At 34.8% G+C, this 13,903-nt stretch overlaps 1 protein-coding gene across 1 annotated transcript in view; it reads left to right on the top strand.

Annotated features, from left to right (window-relative positions):
- The first annotated feature begins 1,847 nt into the window (after nucleotides 1–1,847).
- Nucleotides 1,848–13,903, top strand: part of LOC117340041 (hexokinase-4-like) — a 28,446-nt gene continuing 16,390 nt past the window's right edge. Inside the window, 1 exon segment of the mRNA XM_033901799.1 lies at nucleotides 1,848–2,235. Within this exon segment, the coding sequence (XP_033757690.1) occupies nucleotides 2,071–2,235 (165 nt within the window). The 5' untranslated portion in view covers nucleotides 1,848–2,070.

Here is a 13,903-nt window from a genome sequence, read left to right as displayed (position 1 = left end):
ATATGTAATCAATATTCCCCAACAATTACCACCTGTATTCTCTAAATGTGTAATAGATATTCCTCAACAATAACCACCTCTAGTCTCTAAATATGTAATCAATATTCCCCAACAATTACCACCTCTAGTCTCTAAATCTGTAATAAATATTCCCCAACATTAACCAACTATAGTCTCTAAATCTGTAATAAATATTCCTCAACAATAACCACCTCTAGTCTCTAAATCTGTAATAAATATTCCCCAACAATAACCACCTCTAGTCTCTAAATGTGTAATAAATATTCTCAACAATAACCACCTATAGTCTCTAAATCTGTAATAAATATTCTCAACAATAACCAACTATAGTCTCTAAATCTGTAATAAATATTCCCCAACAATAACCAACTATAGTCTCTAAATGTGTAATAAATATTCCCCAACAATAACCACATCTAGTCTCTAAATGTGTAATAAATATTCCTCAACAATAACCATCTTCTATAGCCTGTAACTGTTCAATAAATATTCTCAACAATAACCACTTTCTATGGCCCCTCTAATTGTGTAATAAATATTCCCCAACAATTACCACCTCCCATGGCCTATAAAGTGTGTACATAATTACAGAGTTTCATTGAATTGATTGGTGACTACATAAAATTCTAACAACTAACAACACTGGTCTAAGATGGCTGGTCGATGATAAAGTGTCAGTGAATTGGAATCAATGAAGAAAGCAGACATATTATTTTTAGATATTGAGCTTAACACAACGTGTTGCCCTTGGCACGTGCAGTGAGTCAGAGTTATCCAACTGACAGCATAAACAAACCCAAAAATACTTTTACCTGGATGCCAAGTACATACAGTCGCTGTGACCTTCATCTGTTTTTTCATCCACTAACGATTTGGTTCAAGTAACTATGACCTTCATCTGTTCGATTCGGTTCAGACATTTTGCGGAGTTTGCTAATGATAAAACATTATTGTAGTGTCAATTTCTCTCCGAACTTTTGATAAATTTTATGTTTGGCTCTGTTTCTGTCAAAGTTGAAAACTGGATTCATAAAATATTTCGGGGTTCAAGTTTATAACTAAAACTGGATAAGGCATTATTTGATTTATGCTTAAAAACACATAATTTGTTATTGTCAATGTCGTCAAGTTTCATTTTGATGTTCTGCTTAATATTGAGTACCTAGGCGGCCGGGGTTCGATTCCTGGATCAGAAACTCCTGTTTTCTCCAATAATAAGATCCCTGACATGCTTCCATCCCGACACCGGCCAACAAGCATAATAAATATAAGTTAATTTAACTCATTCCACAACTAAATTGTTGTAAAATAAGAAAAGTTTAGATGTGTACCAAAACACACAATTTGTTATTATCGAGGTTGTCAATCTTACTATGATATTCTAATTAATGTGATAAACATATATTTTAAGGGTTTTATTTTATTTTATGTCTAAACCATAAGTTATGAATATTGATTGCCATGATATTTCACGGTAATAAAGTACAATTTATACGTCACCAATACTTGATCTTGGTGTTCAAGTTCTAAGTGGTTATTAAACATTAACTGTCAATATTTACATTTCAAGATTTTAAATTGATTTTTTTTTTCGCCACAGCCTGTGGATATCATTTTACACATATGTATATTGTGGAACTAGTCACAACTTCTATTAGGTATTGGCTCTGAATTGTACATAATGTCTGCTATTCATATGTAAATATTCCAGGTATACACTGTACGTATGTGATTGTCAGTATAGTGACGCAGGTGACGTAGGTCTGCTAACAGCGGATATTGCATGTGTATAAATACCCAGGGCCTTTTGATAACCAGCTTAGTATAAGTATTGTGAGAGGTGTAAGCTCCTAGACTCCAACACAATTGTGTTAAAGCTATATTACTGAAATCTTAAGACTTACACACAATATTTACAAACTGGTTTCAGTTCAGACCTGGTGTCAATTATAACTCTATACCGAAACAGACTGACAGTGAGGAAAATTTATCTCAATTTTTTGACACGTTGTGAAAACTTGAAGTGAAGTTCATCAAAGTTTGATCATTATGGCTGCCAGTCCCGATCAGATACCAGTCATGTCCGAGGATAAAGGTACGGCTCCCATAAAGGCCGAAGCCTTGTTAGATGCGGCTAAGAAAATGATGGCCCCTGAGTACCAGGCTATAGTTCAGCAACTTCTACAGGCCATGCCTGGTCAAGAGGAGATGCTGGTAAGTCTATTAATTTCTAAATAAATTTATGGTTGTCATGTTTAGCGTTACTGTCTCTTTTAATATTGTTTATAGACAAATTAATCGTTATTGTCAATGTAATGCAAAATTTATTAAACTAGTTCAAAAACTTAATACCTTAAATTGTGATATTAATTATTATTTTATCACATTGACTCAAGTTAGAGATTCTATTCATCACATAATCATGCAAGAGAAAAAACAAAAACCTGTAAATTAATTTCCCAATAAGGCAGGGAAATTCTGACTTTGATGATCGATACTTTTTTACTACTAGGGCAATTGTATAAGTCATTTATTAATGACATCACAATAGTGTTATATAGAAGAAATGGGTATATATGACATTGTAGAACAGGGAAGTTTATATGTTTGTAAAGGTTACTTCAGACCTATCGTATAAATAGTTACTCTACAAGGGTTGTCACGGTTTGTAAATAAGTACCAATTATTGCTTTATAGATCAAGTTTTACATGTTAGCAGTGTTGATCTGAGGAATGTAAGATTCAAGGAGAGAAAATTGATATTTGTTTAATTTTGATCCCAAGAATATCATAAAATTTGTCGTTATCGACCACATATTCCTGTAATTATCTCACTGTTGTTTAAAAGGTGATTAGCTTAAACTTTTGATTAATGAAAATATTATTTCCCATTTACTTCAAAACATTTGTGTGTGTATCCCTTAAAACAGGCAGCTATACAGATTTACCCGTATTTATGTTTCCTAGAATTTTGTGAAGTTATCTTTACCAGAAATGATGTTATACAGATTTTAGAATTGTTGTTAAACTGTGATTAGCCTAGATAAATCATAAAGATCCTTTTAACGTGAACAATGATAGATGATATTTTGTTTTATTATATTTGAAGTTACATACCAAAAACTTCCATTAATCAAACATATAAGTACATTACATGTACTTTATGGGGAAATAGTATTTCTCAAGTGTTGGCTAAGGTTAAAGATACACATTACACAAAACTGATTTACTTTAAAAACGATATTAAAGCGATGGAGAATTTTAGTTGATAAAACTCCATTAAAACCAGTTTATTTATAATGCTGCTATATAAATATAGACAGCTGTTGATAATGCTACATCTTTATAAGAGATAATTTATCACAATGGATGCTGAAAGTTAGTGCCAACTCATTTGTACATTGTACAAAATTAACATAAATATTTCTACCAGAAAATTACACCTTTATCAGGTTTATAGGACTTCTCCCGTCTTTTATTGCCCACGACACTCTGCCTTAATGGGTAATGAGATGGAATTAACGAATTAATATATTCACCAGTTACCTGTTTTCATGACCAGTGATATAACTAATTGTGTAAAATATAACTCTGTGGTCCAACATTGGTCTGACAGGTAAAGACAGTACGATTAAAAAGTATTTAAAAATGCGATTCCACAGCTGGGTTATTTAGGGAGCGGATGGTTGATGTCAACTTTCGAGCTGAAGTAATAAATCTACTTCATAAACAATGTAAATGGTCAAATGTATGGTGATGGGATGTCTACCTGTCGAGTACGATACATTAGTCTTGCCAAGTTTCAGACTTGGTGTTGACATTAAATATTGGGATTCTGCCAGTTTTGAGGACTGACACACTGGTGGAAATGTTTGGAAAACTTAAACTGACTACATACAGGTTATAGAATGACAATAGAACTAGTACAAAACAAATTAAAAATAGTTAATTAATTATGTTGAACTTGTCATGGGGCCAAGACTAAAACTAGATAACTGGAGATCTCCAATTTGTCAGATCAGAAAATTGGAGATTTTTCTGCTGTTTGAACATCTTATTACAACTTGTTGTACACTGCCATTGTTCAGTTTTAAAGATTAAATGTATTCAGTAATTGAAATAAATTTCATTTGAAGAAAACAAACCCGCATTTTAGACCAAATTTTGTCATATGGAAGAATAATGCTGCCAACTTTACAAAAAAAACAAAAAAACTTGAGCCTCAAGTTCAAAACTGGAGACTTGGCAGGTATGCATATACAGGTGTTAACAAATAGTAATGTTTTGGTACTTTTCCAGATAATGAAAGAAATAATCCGTGTTTAGCTGTACAATGAAAATTCCTGTACCAATGATTTATAAAACAAATAATTATATCTCATATTTTCAATAGTGTATATATATTTATGCCAGCGGATTTAAAGTTCATTGATTTGAAGATTGAGAAAAACCTAAATTTCTTCGAAGTTATGGGACTACACAGGAAATGCTATAAACCAGATGGTACCTCTTGTCATAATCCAATTTGTATAATACTCTTAGCTGAAAAAGTATTAATTTTCCTTCTGTATATTAAATACATATCATATATTAATATTAAAAATATAATATTGAGGATAACTTGGAGCAAAAAAAAAAAAAAAAAAAATTTATATGAAATCATTATATATCAGAAAATAGAAAAATGTGTCACAAATATCTTTGGGCAATATAAAATGTACCTGGAATAGAAAATGGAAAATTGTGTGACAATTTTTTAAAGGTCTTTCGGCAATGTTAAATGCCCCAGGTAATTGAAATTGCATGACAATTATCTTATAGAAAGTCAAATGAAGACATGAATGAAAAATTGAAATTGCATGACAATTATCTTGAAGAAAATAAAATGAATTCATGTATGAAATAAAGAAGACAACATGACACACCATGGAATACCTATTACCTGTGTTGCAAGTTCACATTAACTATAAATGTCTTTAATAAAAATAATTCCGCAGACATGCATGAAGGGAGAAAACCTGCAGTGAAGAATTCAAAGTGCACTATATATCCCTGCATCTGGCTGTCACCTTTCTCTGTTGTTTCTTTTTTTTTTTATTTAATGGAAAATCAAAGTTTTCTAAGTTTACTTTTGGACACAACTAACAACAAGCACTGGCAATTTGATTATCTGATTGTATGGAACGAATACACACAGCTGTGCAATGTATTTGAACATGTGAATTATGTAAAGGCATGCATCTACAGGCCCAAACATTCTCTCACCTACCAGGCTTTGTCAGTATGTATTGATTTTTCACAATTATTGATTTTTCTGTGGAGATCAATTGGTGCGACTGTGTTATATTATTGTCTTGTCTGATGAAAGTAGGTGTGATGAAATCCCGAGCTCTGATTGGCTCATACTTGTGGGCTTGGCTCAACATACTTGGAACCGAGCCAAGGAACATAATTACATGTTGGTGTATCAGAATGGGGTCCAATGGAGGGCACTTAAAAAAAAACAAAAAAAAAGTTTTTCCATAGTTTTCATCACTGCTCAAGTCAGATACAAATTGCATTGAAAAAAGTAGTTCATCAACTTTCTGAAACCAGAGTTATTTAAAATGTATCTTGTAATTCAATATCTATCATTGAAGCACTTATTCTTTCTTAGGAATATTCTCAAAATGAAATGTTATCTACCGGTAATTAAAATTGATACAACTATAATGAACTATAATGTATATATTTACATTAATAGACCTTCATGTTTGGATAAATTTATCAAATAAATCACTTTTTAATATTCAATATTTTTTTATTTTTTTATAAGTGATTTTTATTATGCTTCTTCCATGTCTTTTACAGTTCAACTAATGTGTTATTGGGTTATAAATTTGTCTATGTGAATATCGAAAATAACTTCAAAATTAAATTAATTTAAAATCAAGTTAATCAGTCACATTAGTTTGATGTTTTTGATATATATGCCATAAATAAAACTCAAACACGTTTTAAATTTTACTTCAACATCTTTTACAATAAAATTTTATACCCCTAGTGTAAATGTCGGGGAAGGTTTCGATTTTCACCCCGAATGAAAAATTATTTATAGTAAAAAAAATGTGTGATATGAAGGAATGAAGCTATTTATATTTTTGGGAAACTTATTTAATATTTATATATCGGATTTATTTGGTGAGGTGAAAATTGAAGCCTTACTGTTTTTGGTCAGTCTGAGAAGAGTCAAGTATTTAAGGACTTAAGCCCATTATCAACATAGTAAGATAAAATCCTGGTTCTCGGAGATAAGCACCCAGATACCTATGTTACATATATGTTATGATCATTTCAGTACAGATTTGTTATGAGTATATTAAGCAGCTTTTCTGATAACTCCCAGATCTAACTGACCTCTAACATGCAGTGGGCTATTTTTAATTTCTATTGTCTGGGATTTACAATAGTCTGGAATTCTCAGCATTTTACAGTTGTAGAACGTGTCATATTATGTGTAAGACTATTGTAGTATGAATGAATACGGGGCCCCATTAGTCTATCCCATGATAGTCAGAGTCATGAATGGCCAGCATAGGTAAATACTAACATCAATATTTACCTGGCTACACAGGTAAGACTTCAACAAACGCAGCAGAGTTTCTCTGAACAGAAATCGAACGTAAGACAGACGGAGCTGTTTGTGGGGAAAAAACATCAACAACGGTATATTGATCACAGTGGTGTGTTTTCATAACCAGACTAAGCTTACCGAGGATATTAGTCACATATTAAGGAGTCCGCCACGCTTCGGTTGTGTCGTTCAAACTAGTAGCAGTGCGAGACTGTCGGACATTCACCATGCTTCCTGTCAATGAGGATGCTTTAGGGCCTCCAGAAGGTCAGAAATGTGCAGAAAAGGAGGAAAAAGATGAAAAATTCAAGCGCGAACGACGAGCTAGTCGAAAATCGAAGGTATTTTTCTATTGAAATCTGAATTGTACGATATTGTTGTATGTATATTCACCGGCATTGTGAATACCACACCATGCGATCTGTTGTAATGCCGCTATAATATGCCTACGTCAGTGTAGAAGAAGGATTTTACATTTGAATAGCTATAGAATTAATGTAAATATGGACGAGGAGGTCTGGTATATGTTTTGTGTGGAGTGGAGGTCCCATGGAGTCATATAGGCCGATATGGCCTGTCTCATCAAGTTCTAATATATAGTTCAAAGCTTGTACAAGTTTTGTTTTTTGTTTTTTTGTGGTGTAGGGGTCCCATTTGATCATATAATACATCAGCCTTTATACGTTATTAAAAGGATTCGCTATCGGCCATATGAGAACATTTTAATTTATGTCATTTCATTGTCACATGAACTGCCACCTTAATTTACATACCGGACTGGGTCAGCAGTTAATGTAAGATTAATACCTGTAGCTGATGTCATGTCTATGTCTCAGTTTTGTTTTGCTGTTAAATTCCTCGTGACACCAGGATATGAGTGTGTGACTCAATATGGTGTACCGAGAATTATCGGGGATGGACGTGTTTTCTGGTGACAGGTCTGGTCCAGTCGACCCCTGAAATTGTTTTGGGGGATAATCTATCCAGTGATAAGCCACATAAAACTTTAAACTTAAAGTAGAGAGTGGGCTTGTTGCAGGACAAGTTGAGGGGCCACGGTGGCCGAGTGGTTAAGGTGTCCCGATACTTTATCACTAGCCCTCCACCTCTGGGTTGCAAGTTCGAAACCTAAGTGGGGCAGTTGCCAGGTAATGACTGTAAGGCCGGTGGTTTTTCTCCGGGTATAGTACTCGGCTTTCCTCCACCTCCAAAACCTGGCACGGCCTTAAATGACCCTGGCTGTTAATAGGACGTTAAACAAAATAAACCAAATCAAACCAAGACAAGTTATCGCTATTAAATGGATATAATCCTTAACTAATATGTAGTTGTTTCAATCTACAATGCATAATCGTAAAAAATGAATACATTATATATATATATATATCTATACCTGTATGGTCCGAAGTGTTCTGATCACTCACAACCTTGAAGTACTCTTATTCTCAGTCCTTCGATGTGGAGCCATTTTTCTGTCAATCAACGGTGGAGAGTTTGGAGGAAACTCAGAGTAATAGCTGTATGGTGATACTTGTGTTTTGTTATTATGGGGTATTTTGTACTATACAATTTAGTTCCCATGCAAATATTAGTACAAACAGAAAACTTATAACAAATGTTTTTGATCGGTAACATTTGCACTGTGGATGACTATCTTGGGGGGCCGCGAAAGCTCAGGTCTGTTAAAGCGTTTGCCACGTATTTTCAGGTGATGATCTGAGGTACGTGGTTCAACGCTCCCTACCCGTGTCAGATTGTGTTTCTTGGGAGGCTGAGAAACAGGCCGGGTCTGTCATGTTTGTGTCCTTGTGTAAGACACTTAACCCTGATTGCTGTGGACCGCTTGAGACAGGCCTCCTGTATGTTGTTCAGTGAAGTAGTCACCAACTACTACAAGGAGATCCCCGCCTCAATATGACCCTGGCTGTTCAGGCAACAAACCCAGCAAATAAAATGTCTGTCTTTTTCAGAATGGAGAAAAAGTGCATGATTGCAAATATCATGTTCTCACTGAAATTATGATTAAATTGACTATGATACACATCAAATGAGTTAATATTGGAATAGATAATAGATATGGAATGAAAACATTAGTGAAGCATTTCTCTCACACCAAAAAACATTCCAAAGCACCAACTTATCAGATGTCAACTTAATTATAATAATTAAGTACATGTACATTTATGCTCTGTTTCATAATTACAGTTTGAAGAGCGAAAAACATCATTAAAAGTAGGTTAAATGGTTTTCATCAACCAAATTTTGAAGTTTTTATTCAAGGCGGATCTAATGTGAATTCAGATAAAATTTCAGGTCATGATGTTTCTATTTTATTTTTCATGGTACATTGATTTTTAAGAATTTAAATGAAATCGGCTAAAATATATACACAGAACTCAAGGGTGTGTTTGAAAAACTTTGCTTAGATGTAAAGGTTTAATTTAGATAATTTCAGAAAGCTGTATACTTGGTTTGAGAACACGCCCAGGGCTGGCAATATCGGGTATTGGATGTTTCAATGCGTAGGAGGAGAGCAGAGTCATATAGCTATAAAGAATAGTATTATTTTACAATTGTAAATATACATATGTAAATCTATATTTTATTACATGTATTATGTTTCCAAAATATACGTCCAGAATTACAACACATATGTTGCTCAACCTTGACCTTCCATGGAATATTTTTGGAAGGAAAAGTTCAACTTTGACCTTTCATGGAATATTTTTGAGGAAGGGAATGTTCAACCTTGCATGACCTTTCCTGGGGTATGCTAGACAATGGCTACGTTTAGTCTGTTGTGGTCTGGGGCCTTCCTGAAACTTGATCTGACGTCATAGGTTGGCGGTTGTGTTATATATCACGTAACTTTTGTTGTTATGTTTACTTTTACACCCAGCTATAAAGTATGAATCTGTTTCTTAGACAAATAGATTACCTGGTATATACATTTAACATGATTGTGGGTACCCACCAAGACCTTGACTATATCATCCTGACCCACAAGCAAATATTTTGCTCCTTATAAAATAATTTATGTTCTACAAGTTCAAATGCAGAAAAACTGCCATTCAGTTGTTTGAATACATGTGTGTACAGAAGTTATTGACATTCCTAACATATTCAATTGAATGTTTCCTGTATGTTTTGTAAATAATACCAATACAAAAATGCTTTGTTATGGATTTCATCACTTGTTAAATTGATGTTTTCTGAAATGATTGTCCAGATCTGGTAAAAATATCTTGTTCCTGTTCCATGATCCCTAAATATCAGTTCAGAAAATTGGTTTCTCTATTAAAGTTCTCTGATACTATCTGTATAAACTGGTCTCTGTAGTTTTTCTGAATAATGAGCAGTTCTTGAAATGGTTTCTATAGTTCCCCAGAAAGTGCTGGAAATGGTTTTTGCAGTTCTCGCATATTCTGGAACTGGTTTCTGTAGTTTTCAGATCAGTTATGGAACTGGTTTCTGCAGTTTTCAGATCCGTTATGGAACTGGTTTCTGTAGTTTTCAGATCAGTTATGGAACTGGTTTCTGCAGTTTTCAGATCAGTTATGGAACTGGTTTCTGCAGTTTTCAGATCAGTTATGGAACTGGTTTCTGTAGTTTTCAGATCAGTTATGGAACTGGTTTCTGCAGTTTTCAGATCAGTTATGGAACTGGTTTCTGCAGTTTTCAGATCAGTTATGGAACTGGTTTCTGTAGTTTTCAGATCAGTTTTGGAACTGGTTTCTGTAGTTTTCAGATCAGTTATGGAACTGGTTTCTGTAGTTTTCAGATCAGTTAAGGGACTGGTTTCTGCAGTTTTCAGATCAGTTGTGGAACTGGTTTCTGTAGTTTTCAGATCAGTTGTGGAACTGGTTTCTGTTGTTTTCAGATCAGTTATGGAACTGGTTTCTGCAGTTTTCAGATCAGTTATGGAACTGGTTTCTGTAGTTTTCAGATCAGTTATGGAACTGGTTTCTGTAGTTTTCAGATCAGTTATGGAACTGGTTTCTGCAGTTTTCAGATCAGTTATGGAACTGGTTTCTGTAGTTTTCAGATCAGTTATGGAACTGGTTTCTGCAGTTTTCAGATCAGTTATGGAACTGGTTTCTGTAGTTTTCAGATCAGTTTTGGAACTGGTTTCTGCAGTTTTCAGATCAGTTATGGAACTGGTTTCTGTAGTTTTCAGATCAGTTATGGAACTGGTTTCTGTAGTTTTCAGATCAGTTATGGAACTGGTTTCTGTTGTCTTCAGATCAGTTATGGAACTGGTTTCAGTATTTTTCTTATAAATAGCTCCTGGAACATATCAGAAGTTGTTTGAAGCATCAGAAGAAACTAAATTGTAGTTTTTGAAACTTGAAGAAGTATCAGTGACCCGAAGCACTCCTGGCCCGAGTCCTCGTGACAATGAACATATGACACTCCATGACCCCTGTGAAAGATAGAAGGGTTTATCTCAGTTAATTTATTTGTGGATGACTGGAGTTTGGGTTGGGTTTTACTTTAAAATGCTACTGTTCACTTGACTTTGATGTCATAGCAATTTGTTTTTGATTTTTTTTTATGATACAGAGCATGAACCTATTTACTATTGAGACGTCATTTCAAACAAATGAGACGTCACTACCAGATGAGGCCAGTGACAATGACCAGTTGGAATATCATCCGAGGCCTATTTACCTATTAAAGTACTGTTCCTGGTTACTGACTGGAACACCATCCTAGATCTATTTACTCACTAAAACGTGTTTACCCAGACAGTAAAACCTGTTAACTCACTCAAGCGTACTCACAAAGATCTGATTAGAATGAGTTATTTGTGAGTTACCGGGATATAAAGTTAATTTAAAAACTGCCTCAAACTATTAAGTTTTCCTTCTGTTGTGTTGACTTGACTTTCGAACTATCATGCTGTATTTACAGTTGATATGAATGCCACTTGGGTGTGATAGATAACATCATACAGTGAGGTTCCTACGTAATTCCTGCTGTTGTGACCTTTTCAGACGTCATATCTTTTTGTAATGTATACGTATAGATCTATAAATAGAATCTCGGTAGAATCTGAGAAATAGAAAATTAATTCACATATCATACAAATATTTTTTTACTTTCCTAATATTTCGTACTACTGATTTATAAGCTATATATTCTGTCTGAGTAGATGCAGGATAATTAGATATATATATATATATATACTCTGTGTGAGTAAAGTAATGAGGATTTCCGATGAGAAGTTCCATATGTTGTTGGAGAGCATTGTGGTATATTTCTGGTGCTGAACAATTGCATTATTAAGTAAGACTGTCCTGGGCAGCTGGGAAAGTGAATTGTATGTTACAGATTTTCATTATATCATCAAATTAAACCTCTCTCTCTTATCTCTTTGATGTCTGTATTGCAATATTAACTGTATATTTAGTTTATATATATACATAACATATGGCATACCTACATGATTCTATATAAAGATCAATGAGGATGCATCATAATTTTGAAAATTTGCGGTGTGCTGTATCAGGTCCACTTGTGACTTTGTAAGGAGTGTGTACTGTGTGTGAGTAAACACGTCCACATGTGACTTTGTAAGGAGTGTGTACTGTGTGTGAGTAAACACACGTAAGTAAACACACGTATGGGAGTAATAAACACGTACATCCTGTGCACACACAGCGATGTGACCTTGCTTGTTCTCCCTCACCCAGCCAGACATCAATAATTATAGGACAGAAGTCAATCCTGTTTGGGAAGGATGGCTCACATTGGATGTCTGTGGCTATAGTAATCAATACCTTTACTGTGGGAATGTGATAAGTGTATTGTAGTATTCCTGGGGATTTTCTGGAGTACTAATACTTTGATCCAGAGGACAAGTACTGTATTCTGTGTAGTAGTGTTGTCCATATCGGTGTTATTGGAGGCTGTGGAAATAGACTGTATATGTGTCAGTTTGGGATATATATTGATCCAATTGTCAGACAGGGAATGGATTTGTAATAAGTTCTGTTGCCGGGCATCCTACAAGGATTTCATCATGTCTCACATGGAGGTTAAATTCTGATGTAAAAATTCTGTAACAGAAACTGACGAAATCTGTACCTGGAATTCATCATTTTAGCCGAGTGATTTTATAACCTTGATTGACCCTGGCTTCTGTTATGAATGGCACTGATGTAAACGGCCACCAAGATGGCAGCACTAACGAACGGGGTGGCAGCATCAAATGCCACCGGGACGGCAGTAAAAAACATCGTCGAAAGAAGAGTTTGAAAAAGTCTGAACCAAGCACTGTGAGTGACGACTGGGTTAATTTGTTAGCTTGTTTGGGTGTATAGGCGGCCATGTTTTTGTACCTCACTGGCACATACTGGTTGTGAACCCTGTCAGATCTAGTTTGGGGTATCCAGTGGGGACAGAATATTTACATACGGTAGATTATGTTATATGTACAGAAGGCAGCATGTAGAGTTTGTGTTATGTAACACTCTATAAAAAATAAGTCTTTGATATAAATGTTTAGAACGTGTATAACTAATTACTGTTTACTGTCTGGGAGTCTGAACAGCTGGCCTAAGTGATGTAGCTTTGTTGTATATGTGTTAATGGCTGTGTATATTGACAGACATTACATGCTAGCTTAGCTATTTTGGTATTTAATATTTTTTATCTGATGTACTCGATGTGTTCGTTTTACTTTTCCTGACACAAGCCGGTCCCTGTTTTAATCATCCTCCCTGTATACCACCAGAGAACACATAGTATATATCCCGTACCTTCTGTTGAGGAAAACCAAGAAAAACTGTTACTTTACCTTCTAAGAGAATTTTTATCTCTGATAATCCGGGCCCATTATGATTATATTTTTTTTTAAATCAACATATATAGCTATATAATGAATTGTATGTTGAGTGTTTCACCAAAACTGTTTTTGAATTTAACTTGCAAGTTGATGTGGTGACATTCAAATTATATAATCACATATAGATAGAATACATTGCACAACAAGGACAACCAGGGGCACATAACCCAGGCCACAATCAGGGGTACATAACCCAGGATACAACCAGGGGTAGATAATCCAGGTCACAACCAGGGGTAGATAACCCAGGATACAACCAGGGGTAGATAACCCAGGTCACAACCAGGGGTAGATAGCCCAGGTCACAACCAGGGGCAGATAACCCAGGTCACAACCAGGGGTAGATAACCCAGGATACAACCAGGTGTAGATAACCTAGGACACAACCAGGTGTAGATAACCCAGGATACAACCAGGTG

Source organism: Pecten maximus, chromosome 12 (genome assembly GCF_902652985.1).
Source record: "Pecten maximus chromosome 12, xPecMax1.1, whole genome shotgun sequence".
NCBI classification, from domain to species: Eukaryota; Metazoa; Mollusca; class Bivalvia; order Pectinida; family Pectinidae; genus Pecten; species Pecten maximus.
This window is presented reverse-complemented; position numbering and strand designations above follow the sequence as displayed.